This window comes from Colossoma macropomum, unplaced genomic scaffold, assembly GCF_904425465.1.
Source record: "Colossoma macropomum unplaced genomic scaffold, Colossoma_macropomum, whole genome shotgun sequence".
In the NCBI taxonomy this organism is placed as follows: domain Eukaryota; kingdom Metazoa; phylum Chordata; class Actinopteri; order Characiformes; family Serrasalmidae; genus Colossoma; species Colossoma macropomum.
This window is the reverse complement of record NW_023496050.1, coordinates 1074183-1093860: the sequence shown is the minus strand read 5'-3', so window position 1 is coordinate 1093860 and position 19678 is coordinate 1074183. Positions and strand designations below refer to the sequence as shown.

Genomic DNA, 19678 nt, shown 5'->3' with positions numbered 1-19678 from the left:
GCTGAGCAGCTACACACAAGCGTAAGATCAGAATGCACAATGCCAAGTGTCGGGTGGAGTGGTGTAAAGCACGCTGCTACTGGACTCTGGAGCAGTGGAAACGTATTCTGTGGAGTGACAAATCACACTTCTCTATCTGGCAGTCTGATGGATGAGTCTGGGTTTGGCGAATGCCAGGAGGACATTACCTGCCTGACTGCATTGTGCCAACTGTAAGGTTTGGTGGAGGAGGGATAATGCTATGGGGTTGTTTTTCAGGGGTTGGCCTAGACCCCTTACTTACAGTGAAGAACTCTTAGTTCCAGTGAACTCTCTCTCTACCAGTTAAGATGATTTTAACACTAAGATGTTTTTGGGAAACTGGACCCTGATTAGTTGGAACAGTGAAACACCCAAACCTGCAGGGCAGGAAAACTTCAGGAGTAGTTTAGGCGGCCACTAAATTATACAGTTATCAGACAGTCTGCCATCTTTATCAAGTTGTCACGGATTCTCCCTTTGTCCCTCTCAGTGTGTCTTTCGTCCCCTCTATGGTAGCCAAGTGCCTTTTGTTTTCTTGTACCATGTGCTTTTGTTGTTGTTCTGTGTCTCCTCCCTGGTTCTGCCCCTTGTTATCTGTTCCACCTGCCTGTGCTCCGCCCCTCATTAGTCACAGGTGTTTCTCATTTCCCCTCTGTGTATTTATACCCCTGTGTTTGTTCAGTCTCTGTCTTGTATTGCGGATGTTCTTGCAGATGTTCTTGCGGATGTTCTTGCGGATGTTTCCTTGTCTCTTGTTTGCTTTCTTCTTGTAGTTTGGTTTTTGTCATGGACTCATCCGTTCTTCAAACCTATGCTACTCTGGACTCTGCACTAATTTCAATAAAAGCAACTCGCATTTGCATCCCACCTCCTTGCCTCCACCGTTACAGAATGCAAGACCACACAGGGAAGCAGCAAGTTTGCATGAACTTATTTATGAGAATAAGGTCGGACTTCAGGAGAGTTACCATCTGCTTCGTCGGCTTCAGTTGTTGTTCCCTGGTAAGGAGAAAAAACTTCCTTGCTCTCAGCTCAGCCAGCAGCCATGGATGTCGCTGCGGCCCAGCCTGCAGCCGGGGACATCACTTATGAGTTCCCTGACCTGCTGGTTGCCTCGATGTCTCCAGACCTGCCCGTGGCCTCAGAGTCGCCAGTCCCAGTTCCTGCTTCCTGGGCCACTCCTGCTCCTTTACCCCCTGGGATGCTCCAGTTTCTGCTCCTGCACCCTGGGATACCCCTTTTGTCACTTCCTGTCCTGGTTTGGCGCCGGCCTCTCAGCATCAGGCTCCACCGCCGACCCCCCCAAGCAACCCCCTCCTATGCCTACCTTTCAGCGTCCAGTAACTGCCTCACAGCGTTCTGCTCCAGTGCCGGCCTTCCAGGCATCCTGCTCCTGCAACATTTACCCAGCTCCCTGCTCAAGTACCATTCTCCTTGCTTTTCCAGTTCCCCACTCAGTCTGCCACCCTGTTCCTTCACCTGCATGAACTTCTTAATTCTGTGTTTTCCCCCAAGTCTGTCCAGTCTCCAGTCCATAGTTTTGTTTTTGTCCCTGTAACCATGTATATATCTGTACCCGTCTCAGTGTTCCTGTTTCTGTGTTTGGTCTTATTGTACCCATTCCTGTCCGTGTTTCTGTTCCTGTCCCAGTAACCATGTCTGTTCCTGTCCCCATGTCTATGTTAACTCCATCTCCTGTTCTGCCATCTTTCCAGCCTCCTACGCAGTCTCTTGTCCAGCCCACTGTCTGTTCCTCTGTCCAGCCCACTGTCTGTTCCTCTGTCCAGACTTCCCTCCAGTACCCTGTTTCTCTGCTCCAGTCTCCTGTTCTCTCTCCACTTTTATTTCCAGTCTTGTCCCTGTCAGGTCCTATCCAGTTGCGTGTTCCATCTCCTGTCCAGCCCTTTTTTCTGTCTCTTTCCACTTATGTCTCATCTGTCTCTTCCTTCATCCCATCATCTGTCCAGTCCCATGTTCAGTCTACTGTCCAGTCTCGCATTCAACCATTTGTCCTGTCTCATGTCCTGTCATTTCAGAAGTTTCCTGTCCATTCCCCTATCCAGTTTCCCATGCATTCCTCTGTCTAGTTTCCTGTCTGTTTTGTCGTTGTCCCTTGTCCAGTCCCTTGCACAGTTTAGTGTATGATCCCGGTCTGGTGTCCTGTCCCCTGTATAGTTTAATGTTTATGTTCATATGTTTTTCTGGTCCCTCCTCCTACCTGGCTCCCGCTTTGGATGGCCTTTGTTTTTCGCACTTCAGGAGCTGCGCGTTAGGAGGGGGGTTCTGTCACGGATTCTCCCTTTGTCCCTCTCAGTGTGTCTTTCGTCCCCTCTATGGTAGCCATGTGCCTTTTTGTTTTCTTGTACCATGTGCTTTTGTTGTTCTGTGTCTCCTCCCTGGTCCTGCCCCTTGTTATCTGCTCCACCCCTCATTAGTCACAGGTGTTTCTCATTTCCCCTCTGTGTATTTATACCCCTGTGTTTGTTCAGTCTCTGTCTTGCATTGTGGATGTTCTTGCGGATGTTTCCTTGTCTCTTGTTTGCTTTCTTCTTGTAGTTTGGTTTTTGTCATGGACTGATTCGTTCTTCAAACCTCTGCTACTCTGGACTCTAATTTCAATAAAAGCAACTTGCATTTGCATCCCACCTCCTTGCCTCCACCGTTACACAAGTATTTTAGTTGTTACTTTAATTAATATTTAACACATTACTAAATGTTTACATGAGATTTTAGTTAATGGCTACATGAGTTAATTCTAATAAATTTTAATTCTAATTCTTTGTTCTACTATACATTTTTTATATATATGTGTATAATATTTAGACTTTACATTCTTATAGATTTAGATAAATTGTTCATTAGTGTTTAGTTCTTACTGTCCTAATGTTGAGTTGCATTAACTAACACATTAATAAACAACTATTATTAATAGATAAAACATAATAAAACATCTAACATCTATAAATGAATGATTTTAACTGCTATCTATGAAAGAAGAGAGTTATAGCTTTCTGTACTTGTAACGCAGGGTTTGTAAACCAGACACACGCGGATAAAAGTTAATCCGGAAGATTTATTCTGACGGGAGTAAACAGGGTTAACACCAGACCAGGCCAATAACCAGAATAAGCAGACGAAATACATGGGCATAGGCGAAAGCGAAGTCGAAAAAACAGGCGAGAGTCGTAACCAGAAATAGCACAAAAACCAAAACAACAAAGCCAAGACAGAGACGAGAATCAAAAACGAAAAAACAAGCGAGGTCAAACACGGAGTAGCAATCAGAAAAACAAACGGCTCGGTATGCACAGACTAGGTAAGGGCAATACTTCGCAAAGATACGTTTCAAACAAACCGGTATAAATACAGAGTGCAACAGGTGATGATGATTAGTATTCCGGTGACTGTGATCTGTTAGGTGGTTGGTGATTGGTTGGCAGAGTCTCGTGACTGACTGAAGGATTCTGGGAAGTGGAGTTCTTGGTGGTCTGGGAGTCCGAATGAGAACCAGGAAGCGTGACAGTACTTTTATATAGGAATATGAGGGATGCAAGTTTGGAACCACTGGTGCTTTCATACAGACTTTCACTTTTCCTCTCAGTGTTCCTTTCTCATGCTTTCAAAGATTTTAATCAATTATTGAAATACTTAATTAATCCTTAGAAATCAGTGATCACCAGCATTAAATAAATTCAGTTTACTCCAGAATTCTGTTTGCATATATTTTATTATGATTTACATTTGAATTTACAAAGTTATTTATGTGTGTACAGTTTTATTTTGCAGACTGAAAAAAACCCTTACATTTTGTTTTTTTGTGTGTTTTGCATTTTTGACATTGAAAAAAAAAAAAACAGAACAAAGTCAGAAATGTGGACTAAAACCAGAATGTAAATCATGTGACAATTACATACCTATTATGTATTATGCAAGTATTGTTGGTGTCAAAGTTAACACAATGATAACTCATTAACATGATAAATTAATAATGCCTCTCATTTATTTTGACCCTTTGAACCATCCATAGTGGCACCCTAAAGCCAGGCTGCTTGTGTAGTTATGCACATTTGCTATGGATGACTCCACAGTACACTTCTTGTTCTCATGCAGCTTTTAAAAGTTTCATTTATGGCTCTGTTGATAAAGCTAAAGGTTTTCCAGTGACTTCAATGCCAAATTTGTTTATCACTGAAGTACATCAAATTATAAGTATCATTTGCAAGAAACAAAACTCACCACTGATGCATCCAAACACTGCTGATGTGATAATATTAGTAATTCAGCAAGGTACACTGGACAATGCTCATGGGAGAGAAGCCAACATGTAGCTTTCCTCTTTGCTACTGCTCATGTACGCTTATATATCAGAACAAGATGGGAACAATATGTTGCATGTGCACTCACATGACTTTCCTATGTCTTATTTCTTAACATTGTGTTAGTGAACACAGTTTCCTGAGAAAAGAGTCAGATTCGTTTTTTTCCAAGTCACAGAACAACGGACCACATCGACAACCTACAAACCCCAATTATTGGACACATACATCAATTAAAAAATGAAAAGTTCTCACCTGTTTTGTAGATTTCAAGGAGGCATCTGATTCTATTTGGCATGAGGGACTTCACTACAAACATCTTCCGGGCAGTGTAGGGGTAAAACTCATTTTATCAAACCAGTGTATTTAGGAAACAAGTGTGGGGTAAGAGTTTGCGAGAAACAGAATTCCTTACTTAAAAAAGAGAAGTGAGACAGAGCAGCATAACACTGTTCAGTATTTACATTAATGTGTCAGTGGTGCAGTTGGAACTGTCAGCAGCTCCTGAATTCAGTCTGTAGATCTTTTATTTAAACATTTTTAAAACTCAGAATCATATCTGAAACAATCTGACTCTGCACATGTTGTTATTAGGTATGTAAAGCTGTTTCATTCTGTTTAATATGTTATAATAAATATACACATTGTATATTTCACAGAATGTGAAGGTGCTTGTAGTTTATGCACTAAAATGACAGAAATACAGCTGTTTTATGTATAGACTTCTCTATTCTTTTATTTATCTCTCTGTTTTTCCCTCTTTTCTGTAGGTTATCTGGTTGTTTAGTAACAGAGGAAGGCTGTTCTTCTCTGGCTTCAGCTCTTAAATCAAACCCTTCCAAACTGAAAAAACTGGATCTGACCTACAATCACCCAGGAGAATCCGGAGTGAAACTGCTTTCTGATCCACTCTGTACACTTCACACACTCAGGTATAGAGAGAGAGAGAGAGAGAGAGAGAGAGAGAGAGAGAGAGAGAGAGATTTTTTTTAATTTTGAACAGAGACTTTTATTCAGTCACTTCAAATCATAAACATAAAGGCCTGTGTGTGTGTGTGTGTGTGTGTGTGTGTGTGTGGGAGAGAGAGAGAGAGAGTGTGTGTGTATGTGTGTGTGTGGGACAGAGAGAAAGAGAGAGATATTGAAGTTTTAATGTTTTAAGCTTAACAGTTATTTATTTGCTTTTATGTTTTTTTACCAAACCAACAAAAACCATTTCTTTTAAAACTGTCAAACTATATAACTCACAGTAATACAAATTCAGCATTGTCTTGCCAATAATCAGCATGAACTGAATGGAAATGAACCGAATTCAGATCAAAAAGCTGCTACCTTCAACATTTAAATGAAACTGTGAAGGACTGTGAAGCAATAAAGCAATATAAACTAAGTCCAACTTATTGGACAGTTTATTTCAGTGTAACTGAAAAAACAAACTTTAAAAATAAAACTCATTGAATCTTTGAAGATTTTATAATATAGAATCTGGGAATGTGGAATAACTTGAGTTCTACTTGGCTCAAAAACTCAAATCTTTAAAATCCAAAAAAAAAGCTTGTGGCCCTGACAGCATCAGAAATGGAATGATCAATGCCCCTGAGCAGCAGAGGACAACGCTCAAATTATCCCTTACATCTGGAGCCAAGAACTCATAATCTGTATAATCTTAACAAAAATTTATGAAAAACACCAACTAATGCAGGCAGAGTGGAATTATGCCAATTTTCTCTGTTAGTAAACATACAAAAAGTTTCCTATATTTTTGAGTGCACTTGAAGACAAGTCCCAGAGAAACACTGCTTCAGAGCCAAGAACTGAACCCTGAAATGAGTTTATTCAGTTTGCTGGTTCTGATGATTATTAACCCTATAACAGTAACACACAGCAGCCTCACTCCAGCACTGCTTTACAGCCTCAACAAAACATCATTAGTTAAACACTAATCAGCTCATCAAACTGATTGGAACATTTTAAAAAAGAAATTAAAACTGAAAGTAGACTTGAATGCCTTATGGTGCTAAAAAACAGATTATGAATTGAAAGATTATCTCCTGGCTGTCAGAGAAAAACAAAACAGGTCCTGACCAAGTACAAGCTCGGTGACCACAGTATGGCTGTAGAAAAGGTCAGACATGAAAAGTCCTGGCTGACAAGAGAGGAAAGAATGTGGGGTCACTGTATGACATTTGAACTCAACAAGGAGAAAATTCAAATCAACTCAAGAAATTTTCACAAACAGCTGATGAACTAACACAAGTTCTTGAGACTGGCACACAGCTCCTCTTACTGCTAAACATGTCGCTGCCTGAGAGGCAGAGGGCAACTCCTTCTACACTCCCAAATCTACTGACTCCTACCACTTCACATCATACAACCCCATTTCCAAAATAGTTGGAAGCATGTGCAAAACCTAAATAAAAACAGAATGCAATGATGTGCAAATCATTTACACCCAATTAATTGTAAATAGTACAAAGGCAACATTTCAAATGTTGAAACTGAGAAATTTGTTTTTTTGAAAAATATATCTCTATTTTGACAAGCGGGTGGGTTAATTGGCAACAGCTCAGTAATATGATTGGGTATTAAAAAATACGCAACGACTCTGTAGAAGAAATCACTGTATGAGCTCAAGAACAATTATGAAAACAACTGTCTATGAACACAGTTCATTGTTGCATCTGCAAATGCAAGTCAAAACTCTACCATGCAAAGGAACAGACCATATATAAACAGGATCCAGAAACACCATTGCCTTCTCTGGGTCCAAGCTCATTTAACATGGACTAAGGTGAAGTGGAAAAGTGTCCTGTGCGCCAACAAATCAAAATTTGAAATTCTTTTTGGAAATCATGGACATGGTCCTCCAGGCTAAGGAGGAGAGGGACCATCTGCCTTGTTATCAGCACCCAGTTCAAAAGGCAACATCCATGATGCTATGGGGTACATTAGTGCACATGGCATGGACTAGCACATCTCTGAAGACACCATTAATGCTGAATGATATATCGCTGTTGTTGGAAGAAAACCCCATCTCCAAAATGGTAACTTTACAGGAGAAGGAAAAAACCTACTTTACTTTTAATGTAACTCAATGGAACCAGACTTTTTTCTAAGTCATTTCAGGTCATTTCTGTTGGTCCATTTATCATGGAATTTACATACAATATATACAACCATGGTTATTTTCAAATTATGTCAAAAACTGAAAAACCTCAAAAATGGAGATACAAGGTTTTCTTCCGACAACAGCGATATGCAGGTTTTGGAGCAAAATAAGCTGCATTCCAAATCATGTCTCTTTGAGGGAGGGCCTCACTTATTTCTGTATGACAATGCCAAACCACATTCTGCACATACTATAGTGCTAAACCGGCCTGTCTGTGGTCTAGACCAGTCACCCACTAAAAACATTTGGTGCTTCATGAAACAAAAAATATGACAAAGGAAACCCTGAAGTGCTGAGCAGCTGAAATCCTGTATCAAGCAAGATTGGAAAAACATTTCATTTTCAAAACTACAGTAATTGGTCTCCTCAGTTCCCAAACGCTTACAGAATGTTGTTAAAAGAAGAGGTGATAAAACACAGTGGTAAACATGCCCTTGAACTTTTTTGAAATGCGTTGCTGCCATCAAATTCAAAATGGGCATATATTTTTCAAAAAACAATAACAAGAGGAAACAAAGAAAGAAAGAAAAAAAAAGAAAGAAAGAATGCACTTCACACATAAAGCTGAAGGACTTCCAAACTGCCAGTTTTGCTTGCCCCATTATTAAATTAGACAAAGTACATTTAGGATGTTGGGCCTCAGTGACCTACAACTACAAATAAACTGAATGTTTATAAATAAAAATCCAGCCCTGTGAGAACTTTAACCAAAGGTTCAAAGAGGGGAACCAGTCTCAGACAGACAGAACAAGCATGAACCTTAGTATCAAGATCAGCACAGAAGATGCACTAACTGGGTTAGATTTTAACACACATTCTCTGGTGGGTACAGTGCAGCAGAGAATCGCCAAAACTGCACATTCTGCACATTTTTAAATTAATTGACGGTCTGTGAACCTGAGCAGTGCAGCCGTCTACACTGTAGAAAATTATCTCTAGAAAGATCTCTCATCTTAAATGTAGTCTACATATCTAATACTTCTCATTTTGAGATGTATTAGTATTATAAGATTATTTAATTTATTTCTAGACATGTTTTTACTTAAGTAATATCATTACCTTAAATTATCTGACTATATATTGGCAGATAATTTTGTTTATTCTAAGAAATATGCTTAATCAATGTAGAAGAATAGTAGATGAGTAATGTAGAAGTAACAAGTAGAGAGATTACTTTATTACTTACTTTATTACTTATTTTATTGTCCAGGAAAGTGTAATATAACATGTAACATAACATAACATAATATAACACAAATCACATTCTGAAAGAAGTAATCAGTTACATGAAATGATTACTGGAAGTAACCTAATTGTGGGGTTTTGTAATTATATCAACACTGGAGCTATCTGTACTAACATTGGGCTAAGCATTATAAAAGTAAGAAGAGAACCGTAAACACAGTACCTGTACCTGTTTAGCTCGGATCAGCTAGCTCGGCTAACACTGCCTCAGGCTGGAGTTGAGTTGTGAAAGCGGATAACAAAGATAAAGATAACAAAGATAACCGTTTGGATGGGGTCTGTTCCTTGTGTGTGCTGGTTAAGTCCTCCTCTGTCCTTCTCCACTACACTGGACATCTCTGTAGTGTTTTTCCTGCCGGAGCTGCTGTTTTTTGATTGGTGAATCTTTTAAATTTAACCGTGCTTTGTTCGTATTAGTTTCTGCGCTGATATGGTCATAATTAATTTTTACTCTGTAACATTATGAAAATTAAAGTAGCGAAGTAAAAGTATTTAATTAAAAATTGACTCAAGTAAAAGTACTTTGATTTAATTCTACTCCAAAAGTACTGTTACAGAGAAAACCGTACTCAAGTGCCTCTGCCTGGGGGAGGCACTGCTTCTGCTCTGCTATCATGAAAGGTGGAACCCTCAGATTGGCCAATTATATTACACCTCATAAGTTCTAAGCAAATCATAATACACCTGGAGGAGGGTCTATGAAGATAGGATTTTGGCTAAAATCTCACTAAAATTAACATTAGACCTTATTCAAAATCTACAACATACAAAGTGAAACTATGTAGTGACAAAGTGAAGATTCCCAACTACAATATGGATTTGTGTTAAATTATGGTCAGTATAGCTGGATATCGGGTGAGAGTGTGAATGAGTGACACAAGTAATTTCTTTTCAGTATTTAGAAACAATGACACCAGTGTTTGCCATATTTTATTGTTTACAGTAACTGAATGTCAGTGAAAAGGTCATATAGTGTTGATCATTAAGCAATTTTGTGTCCCTCGATTCCTCAACCTGTAGATGGAAATTAAGAGGTGGTAGCTCCATCAAAGGCCAGTCAAATGAGAAGATTTTTACCATATATATATATATATATATATATATACATATATATATGTTTAAAATAATATGATTGATCTCTCATTATTTCTTTGAGTTCTTATAAATCTGTATTTAATAATAACATAAAGTATTACTAAACACAGGAAGAGAGGGGGAGAAAGAAGCTGAAGGACACTGCCCTGATGGAGGTTAGTGATCAAGAAGAAAGCAAGGGAGAGTTGTTTACAACTTTCCATTAAATTAATACTGAATTTACGTGAACTTAACTAAGAAAACATAATATTTGTCTCGCTGACAAAATTCTGTCACCTGGTTTATTAAACATGCCTGCAGAGCAAAACCACTCTTTCTGATTGCACCAACTGAGACTGAACTGATCTATAATATGTGTGTATTTTTCAATGACATATTTAGGACCTTGTAGCTTATCTAAGAGAGGAGAGAGCACTGTCCGACTACTTTTGCTTGATCTGTGTCTGTTGTTAATTTTTTGATCAATTTTATGGCTTGTCCTGCTTTTAAATTTCACAATGAACAGATATTTTGGGGCCATTAGCTTCCTATATTATAGCTTCCCTATACACAAACCTCTAGTGACACCCCTGGTTACAGTCAGTAGAGCAGATAACATGCTAGAGAATAGCACATGTTCAAAGACTGAATGTCAGAAAACTTAAACATGGCTTCTACTACACACATCTGTTTAAGCACTGTTTGAAACTATCAGTAAGTCTCAGGTCTTAATACTGTGTGCAATTTCAATATTATCTCCTCACTACATGTAATAAACTCACCGAATATAGTTAAAAATGTGGAATAGAGCACAAAACGTGCCTATACATTACTATCCATTTGAAAAAAAAAAAGATCAATTTGTAAACATAATTAATTCCCAATTATGTAATGAGGCATTACATATGGTCAACCTGTTCCCTATAATGTAATAAAGTATTTCATCATCAGTAAAAGAAGGATAAGCGGTTTAGATGATGTATGTATGTAAAATATTATTGCATTATTATTTTTTAATGCTTTTTTTTTTACAATTTTGATCAAGTTAAGTGCAAACTTTTATTATATTTCCCAATAATTTAATATTACATTATTGCAGTTGTGTCATCACCTAATAATGTAGTTCATATAGTTCATTATAATCATAACCAGAGGATGAGGCCGCTATTTTAAAATGGACATTTATTTCAGAATAGGTTATTAGAGAGAGAGAGAGTCAGAGACAGAGAGAGAGTCAGAAGAATGAGAAAGAGAGAGGGGGGAGAGAGAGTCAGAGAGTGAGAGAGAGTTAGTCAGAGAAAGATAGAGACAGAGTACCCTCTAATTAACACCAGGATTCAAACGTTTCTAAACACAAACAAGATAATCAATAAATGTCAAATTGGCTTCTTACCAAAACATAGAACAGCAGGTTATCTGTACACCCTCCAAACCCTAATAAACAACCAAATCCACAACAAACCAAGAGGGAAAATCTTTGCCTGCTTTGTGGACTTTAAAAAAAGCCTTTGACTCTGTATGGTACAATGGACTATTTTACAAGTTAATACAAAGTGGTGTTGGAGGTCAAGTATACAATATAATAAAAACCATATACAGTAACACACAATGCTGTGTAAAGATTGGCACAAAGAGAACAGACTATTTTAAACATAGCAAGGGAGTAAGACAAGGCTGCAGTTTGAGTCAACCTTGTTTAATGTATATATAAATAAATTGGCCACTAAATTACAAAATTCAGCGAATCCTGGACTCATCCTAGAAGACCAAGAAATAAATGTCTAATGAACACAGATGATTTGGTAATATTAGCACCAACACAAGTTGCACTCCAACAGAACCTATCAATACTGGAGACTTACTGTAAAGATTGGGCCCTTACAGTAAATATGGACAAAATGAAAATAATGATTTTTCAAAATAAAGACAGATTACAAGAGAAGAAATACCAGTTTACTTTTGAAGACACCTTAATATCACACACCACTGACTACTCTTATTTATGTGTGATATTAAAATCCGCAGGAAATTTTAAATCAGCAATTACATCACTGACAGAAAAAGCATACAGATCGTACTATATGATTAGAAAAACAATTTCCAAATTCAGTCCCCCCATTGCAATTTGGTTAAAATGATTTACATCAGTAATTGAACCAATAATGTTATATGACAGTGAAATGTGGGGACTAGAAAGAACACAAAATTACAAAATTAGGGACAATACAACCACAGAACTATTTCATCTTGAATTCTACAAAGACATCCTGCAGGTGAACAGAGGTGTTTCTAATCTGGCCAGCAGAGCAGAGCTGCGCAGATTTCCACTCATTCTGGATATTGAGAAAAGATGCTGTAAATTCTGGCACCACCTGAACCATCAGATCCAGACTCCCTTCACTACAGAGTCTTCATCAGCAACAAAACAGACTCAAACCACCCACTAAACCAGGAGCCAACAAAAAGAACTTAGAAGCCAACCCAACAGCTCAGCGCTCCACACTGAGAGAGACTGAAGATAATAACAAAGCAGATTACAGCCTCTACTGGAAAAAACAAATTAAACACCAAAATAAATGAAAATGTTATGAAATGCTTGATCGGAAATATACACTAGCCAATAAACTAATTAGAATCAAAGATAACAAACAAAGGCAAACCCTAACAAAATACAGAATGAGTGACCATATACTGGCCATTGAAACAGGGAGGCACAAAAAAAAGCAGGATGGACAGGGGGACAGGACCTGCACCCGTTGCCCATCAGGAGAGACAGAAACTGAGAATCATTCCTTCTTTCATGTTCAAAATATAAAACCATCAGAGACTCTTTTCTGCCAAAATTTACTAATAAAATCCCCTCCTTCGCCTCACTGACCGATTCTGAGAAAATGAAGATTTTACTGGGAGAAAATGTAGAAACAATAAGTTTAGCAGGACAGTTCATTCAGAACTGCCACAAGATCAGAGAAAAAAATGTAACATAACATATATTCAGTTATGTAACTAATATTTCTAATTCCTGACGTTCAGATGTATTCCTTCATTATTTTCATATATACCTTATTGTTTATTGTGTTGTATTTATTTTTAATTATTATTATTAGTAGTAGTGATAGTATTTTAAATATTTTTTATTTTATTCTATCTATTAATATCTATTATTTTATTACTTTTGGCATGCCCATATTCATTTTATGCTAATATGTCTTACCATATTTATATTCAAACTTTATAGCTTTGTTTAAATTATTTATCCTTATGTACTTCTTTTTTTATTAATTAATTTATTTATATTTACTCATTTATTTATTTATTTTTATTCATTTCTATTTTAATAACAATTCAATTTAAAATGTATTTTACAGCTTTGCCAACATAGGTCTCATATCCTGTCATGCCAATAAAGCATATTTGACTTTATTTGATTTGAGTCAGAGAGAGAGTCAGAGAGAGAGAGATTAGAGAGAGATTTGATTTTTAACAGAGACTTTTATTCAGTCACTTCAAATCATAATTACAAATACTTCACACATAATATGTCAGCCCCAAGGACTGGCAAGGACTAACTCACCCTCCACCACAGTGCAGAAAACATCATTATAACACCATTCAAACTCAAATACCTCTAGGTTGTTCATCGCTTTATAGAACTTATAGCGTTATTTTTCTTGCTGGGCGAATGAGAGGCATTACAGGCGTAAACGTGCCCTGGACAACAAGCCGTTCTGCACCATTGTGTTTACTTTCTCCACATCGTCTAAAAAGATCACCACAGCCCCACTCAGAGAGAGTCAGAGAGAAAGACAGAGAGAGAGAGAGAGAAAGAGTCAGAGAGAGAGCCAGAGAGAGTCAGAGAGAGACAAACAGAAAGAGACAAAGAGAGTCAGAGAGAGAGAGACAGAGAGAGTCAGAGAGAGAGGCAAAGAGAGTCAGAGAGACAAACAGAGAGAGAGAGAGTCAGAGAAAGTCAGAGAGTCAGAGAGAGAGACAGAGACAAACAGAGAGAGAGAGAGAGAGAGAGAGAGAGAGAGAGAGAGAAAGAGTCAGAGAGAGAGAGAGAGAAAGAGTCAGAGAGAGGGAGAGAGAGAGTCAAAGAGAGAGTCAGAGAGAGAGATTACCTGAGCACAGTGACTGATACTAAACACAGAACCACGCTGACAAAGTACAGACTCAGTGAACACAGCCTGGCCGTGCAGATCCTGGCGGCCTAAAGAGCTGAGATTCTGCCAGCAGTGCAGCAGCAGCCCTGTAGAGGCAGCGCTGCACTTCCTCACTGAGTGTGATAAATACAAACAACTACAAAAAATATACTTATTTAAAATATACACAAATTCAGACTTCTCTGTAATAATGAGAAGCTGCCCATCCTGCTAGGAGAGAGGAGAGAGAGCAACACTTTAGCAGCACAATATACACTGGAGATCAAAATTGGAGAACAACACACAATTTCCTAAATGTCAAGGTCACTGTGTAGTCCTATGTGAATTTGTCCTAAAAGAGCAGTATTCTAAGCTTATTTCATGAGTTGTACATATTCTAAAGCACAATATAAAAAACCTAAATGAGATAATTGAAAAAGAACACTGATCAAATTTAGAGAACACTTTAAGATACCTGCAGGTTATTGGTGTTAATCTGGCACCTGGTGCTAATTTCCTTAATTATCTGACAAACCCTATTTAACTGACAGCCTAACTTTCCAGTTTTCACTGACTTTGCAAGATGGTGAGCCGTTCCAAAGTGACTGAAACCCTCCAGCAGCAGGTTCCAGATGAAGGCCAAAGGGGTGACCCTATCAGCCATAGCAAGAGAAGCTGGTCGTTCCAAGTCTGTGATTTCTAGAATCACAGTTTTTACAACATCACAAACTCATTCAAGTCCCCCAAGAAGGCTGGTCGCCCACGAAAGACAAATGCAAGAGAACAGGGTAAGGAACTGTCTCATCATACAGTGTCTCGACGTTTAAGAGCATTTGCCCACTCTGCAGCGACCAAACCTCTCATTAGCAGAAAGAATCAAAAGGCTGGACTAACCTTTGCTGAGGAGCATGTTGTGTGGTCAGAGGAGAAGTGGTCCAGAGTTTACTTTAGTGATGAAAGATGAAAGCTGAAAGATGAAAATTTAATTTATTTGGGTCTGATGGGAAACATTATGTTCATCGACAAACTGGGGAAAGACTGAACCCAAAGTGTGTAAAGAAGTCAGTGAAAGGTGGAGGAGGAAGTGTCATGGTTTGGGGAATGTTTTCCGCAGCAGGAGTTGGACCTCTCATACAGCTACATGGCAGAGTGAATGCAAGTGTGTATCAGAACCGTCTTCAACAACACGTGGTTCCTTCCTTGCGTTCATCACTCAATCAGCCAGCAATTTTCATGCAGGACAATGCCCCCTGTCACACAACAAAATAGGTAAAGCAGTTCCTTGAAACTGAAAACATTGAAACAATGAAATGGCCAGCCCAGAGTCCTGATCTAAACCCAACAGAAAACCTCTGGAAAATCCTTGGTGACAAAGTTATGGCTAAGAAACCCACAACAGTCACTGAACTGTGGAAGAGACTGCAAGAAGAGTGGACCAAAATCACAGCAGAGCATTGTGAGAGACTAGTGATGTCCTGTGGCGGCAGATGTGCTGAAGTCATTCAAAGCAACGGCCTGTACACTTCCTACTGATTGGTGACTTGTAACCTTCAGAAAATTTAGTTGAAATCTTTCTCTGTGCTACAGTCATTGCAGTTCTCTAATTTTGATCATTGTGTTTTCTGCGATAGGCTCCAGCACCCCACCGTGACCCAGAAGGATAAGTGGTTTAGATGGGGTGTGTGTGTGTGTGTGTGTGTGTGTGTGTGTGTGTGTGTGTGTGTGTGTGTGTGTGTGTGTGTTTTCTGCAAAATAAAGGTTTTATGTTGAAGTACCTTGGTTATTTTGTAAAACACTGTTCTAGTGGCATGGTATACCCCTAACAAAAATCCTTCAAATGTTGACCAATGAAGATTACGTTATTTCTGAAAAAATCAAGTGTTCATAAATTGTTCTCTAATTTTGATCTCCGGTGTATGTCTACCTGCCACAATATAAGAGACAGTGAGTGATCCACCCAAACACAGCATACACACACATACACACACACACACACACACACACACACACAAGATATCAAAAACTGCCCTGTTTGTAAACACTTTATGTATTTATTTATTTTTTTATTGATTGATTTATTTATCTTTTTTCCTCCTTAGATTTCTTTACACCTCAATTCCAAACTATTGTTTTAACTGTTCTTTTATGTGATTCTTTCATAATTATTTTTCTATCAAATGAAATTTTGAGTTCTTATACTCTGTTCTAAACATTAATTCCTTCTTTTTGATGATGCTTTGGCAATATTGTAACTGAATATGGTCATGCTTATTGGATTGAATTGAGAGAGAGAGACAGAGAGAGAGAGAGAGAGAGAGAGAGAGAGAGACAGAAAGACAGACAGACAGACAGAGATAGAAAGGCAGAAAGAGTTAGACAGAGAGAGAGACAGATAGGCAGAGAGAGGAAGAGCGAGAGAGAGAGAGACAGAGAGTGAGTGAGAGAGAGAGAGAGTCGGAGAGAGAGAAATCAGACACATTCTGTGTGTTTTTGGGATGACAAAACACAGTGTTTTTCTCTGTTTTCATGTCTGCAGTAAAACAGCATCATATTAACATCACTGTCTTCATCACTTCCTGTTTAGTCTCATGTTTGTTCACAGCTCCTTTATTTCACTGTGTCTGTTAAATCCTGCAGCTCATTACAAATGAGAAAAACAGGAGAAGTGAACATTTCAGATTTTCAGTGAATGTACAATTAAAATTTAAAATGTGTGTGTGTGTGTGTGTGTATGTGTGTGTTTGTGTATGTGTATGTGTGTGTTTGTGTATGTGTATGTGTGTGTGTTCTTCAGGGTGGAGAATGACGGGGAGATGTGGATCAAACCGAGTCTGAGGAAATGTAAGATCACAGACAAACACACACACACACAAAACACACACTCTGTCTGTGTTGGTGTTCTGCTCTAATCTGTGTTTATTGTGTGTTTAGATGTGTTTGAACTCACTCTGGACTCAAACACAGCACACACACAGCTCTCTCTGTCTGAGGAGAACAGGATGGTGGAGTCTGTGGATGAGGATCAGCTGTATCCGGATCATCCAGACAGATTTGATTGGTGGCCTCAGGTTCTGTGTGTGGAAAGTTTAACTGGACGCTGTTACTGGGAGGCAGAGTGGAGCGGACAGTTAGCTCTTATAGCAGTGACCTACAGAGGAATCAGGAGGAAAGGAGGCAGTAATGAGTGTCTGTTTGGACGCAATAATCAGTCGTGGAGTCTGGAGTGCTCTGATGAAGGTCACTCTGTCTGGCACAATAATAAGGAAACTGTGATCCCCTGTCAGCTCATCAGATCTAAGAGAGTGGGAGTGTATGTGGACTGGGGGGCCGGCACTCTGTCCTTCTACAGCGTCTCTTCTGATCCACACACACTCACACACTTACACACATTCCACTCCACATTCACTGAACCCCTCTACGCTGGATTTGAGCTTAATTCAAACTCCTCAGTGTGTGTGTATGAGATAGAATAGAACACTCCTCTTAAGTGTGTGTGTGTGTCAGAGAGAGAGAGAGAGAGGGAAAGAGACAGAGAGAGAAAGAGAAAAACAGAGAAAGAGAGAAAGACACAGAGAGAGAAAGAGAAAGACACAGACCCAGAGAGAGAAAGAGAAAGACAGAGAGAGAGAGACAGAGAGAAAGACAGAGAGAAAGAGTTTACCATCCTTTATTGACCATCAATTAATCAAACAGAAAAGTCCTGCATTATCTTGTAGAAACCAAAATCAATCTTAATTCTTGACCGTACCAGGCCTTTAAAGACTTCGCAGACATCACAGTTCAGACCAGAGTCCAGCTTTTTCTTTCTGCTAAAATAAATCGCTACTTTAGCCTGACCTAAAATAAAATGAATCAACGGGCACTTTTTCTTCTGTTTTTGACAATATGGAAAATTAAAAATAAAAACATTCACGAAAAGTGAACTTAAAATCTTAAACAACCCATTTAACCTTGCACACTGTGTAAAACAATGGTACACTGTTTCCCTCAGTGAACAGAACGGACACTCTGAGGAGACTGCAGGGTTTAAAATAGAGACAAAAGCATTCACAGCAATAACGCCATGTAAAACTCTCCATTACATGTCCCCAGCTGACTTGGTCAACGGTTTAGACTGATTAAGCTGTTTAACACACCCCTCTGTACTTGACTTTAGCATTCAGGCAGTCAAGGCGCAGTCCGCTCAACTCCTCAAGAGTCAATAGGAGGCCCACGGGAAGGGGCCCTCTTCCTCCTTTCCAGCCTGGTCACATGTCCACCCAGTCAGCAGTTTCCTGTCCTCTTCAGTCAGTGCCTTCTGAACCCTGTGGAGCATCTGCATGGTAACTCTGCTGGACCTCATACCAAGTCTGTTTGCCAGTGCCTCTGCGTCACTGAGATCCACTCCAGCAGTCTCCACCAGGTGCCTCACCGTGGCTAGACCCGCCTTCCTAATCTTCTCAGACAGGCTTCGGGCCCCCCTTCCATGAGTGACAGTCAGGCTCCATGGATAACTGGCTCCCGTAGAAGCCAGTAAAGGGAGTCATAAGAGGTCTGCTTCTCCACCTTGTACAACAGCCATGCTTTAAAAACACTTGCATAAAAAGAAGGAAGTCGCTCCCTTCCAGTCCCAAGCCTCGAGCCTTGCGTAAAACAAAACCTGCCATAGACCTCCAAAGAGCATATACAGAACCATATAAAAACTTTTGTAGGAACTGTAAACTAAAAGTTGCTTTCCTACAGTCCTGGTGTATGAGGCCCTGACCCCCTTCATCTCTAGACAAGTATAAAACACTTCATCAAACCCAATGAGGTTTATCCCACATAATATCAACAATGAGAGTCTGAATCCCAGTTAAAAGACCCTGTGGAGGCTCAAGGACAGCCAAACGATGCCAGAGAGAAGAGGCGATCAAATTGTTAACTATAAGTGTCGTCCCCCTAAAAGACATGCATGGCAAAAGCCATCACCACTTTTCCAACCTGTCCTGTCCAGCTTGTAAAACTCCCTCCTAATTTTTTTTCACTATATATTTTCACTACAATTCCAAAATCATGTGTCAATGCCACTTAAAATATTAACACCGCTATCTCCAGTAATCCCTACAACCACATCATCAGCATAGGCCGCCAGATAAAAAGGTGGACTATCCTTGGCTACCTGAACTCCACTAAGCTCCCTTCTGGGCTCAATAGCTATGGCATATAGCATTTCTGACAATGAGCAACCCTGTCTGATTTCCCTCCCAACTTTAAAAGGAGCGCACAAACTACCGTTGACCTTCAGCACACTCTCAATGTCACTATAGAGCACCCTCACCATTGAAACAAAGCTGGGGGAAAACCCAAATGCCCTAAAGGTATCCCACAAGTATTGATGCTCGATCCTATCAAAGGCCTTTTCTTGGTCCAAAGAAATGAGCCCAAACCGGTGTCCTAACCCAGACACTTCTAAGATATCACTAATAAGAGATATATCATCAAAAATTGACCTACCAGGAACACAGTAGGCCTGATCCATGTGTGTGACCTGCCCCATCACCTTCTTTAAGTGATTAGCCAAAACTTTAGAGAGGACCTTGTAGTCAGCACACAGCAAGCTCACAGGCCTCCAGTTTTTGACCTCACTGAGGTCACCTTTCTTGGGCAATAGAGTGAGGACTGCTTTCCTACAGCTTAACAGCAGTTGTTCTCCAACAAGGCTTTCATGAAGCACGGCCAGCAGGTCCTCC

The 19678-nt window shown here is 39.4% G+C and overlaps 1 protein-coding gene across 3 annotated transcripts in view; it reads left to right on the top strand.

Annotated features, from left to right (window-relative positions):
- LOC118804515 overlaps positions 1-17487 on the top strand; it is a 50196-nt gene extending 32709 nt beyond the window's left edge. For all 3 annotated transcript variants that reach the window (XM_036565005.1, XM_036565006.1, XM_036565004.1), the window contains 3 exons: positions 5108-5269; positions 16762-16808; positions 16899-17487. In XM_036565005.1, the coding sequence (XP_036420898.1) occupies positions 5108-5269; positions 16762-16808; positions 16899-17440 (751 nt within the window). In that variant the 3' untranslated portion in view covers positions 17441-17487. The remainder of the gene's footprint in view (positions 1-5107; positions 5270-16761; positions 16809-16898) is intronic.
- The last annotated feature ends 2191 nt before the right edge of the window (positions 17488-19678 follow it).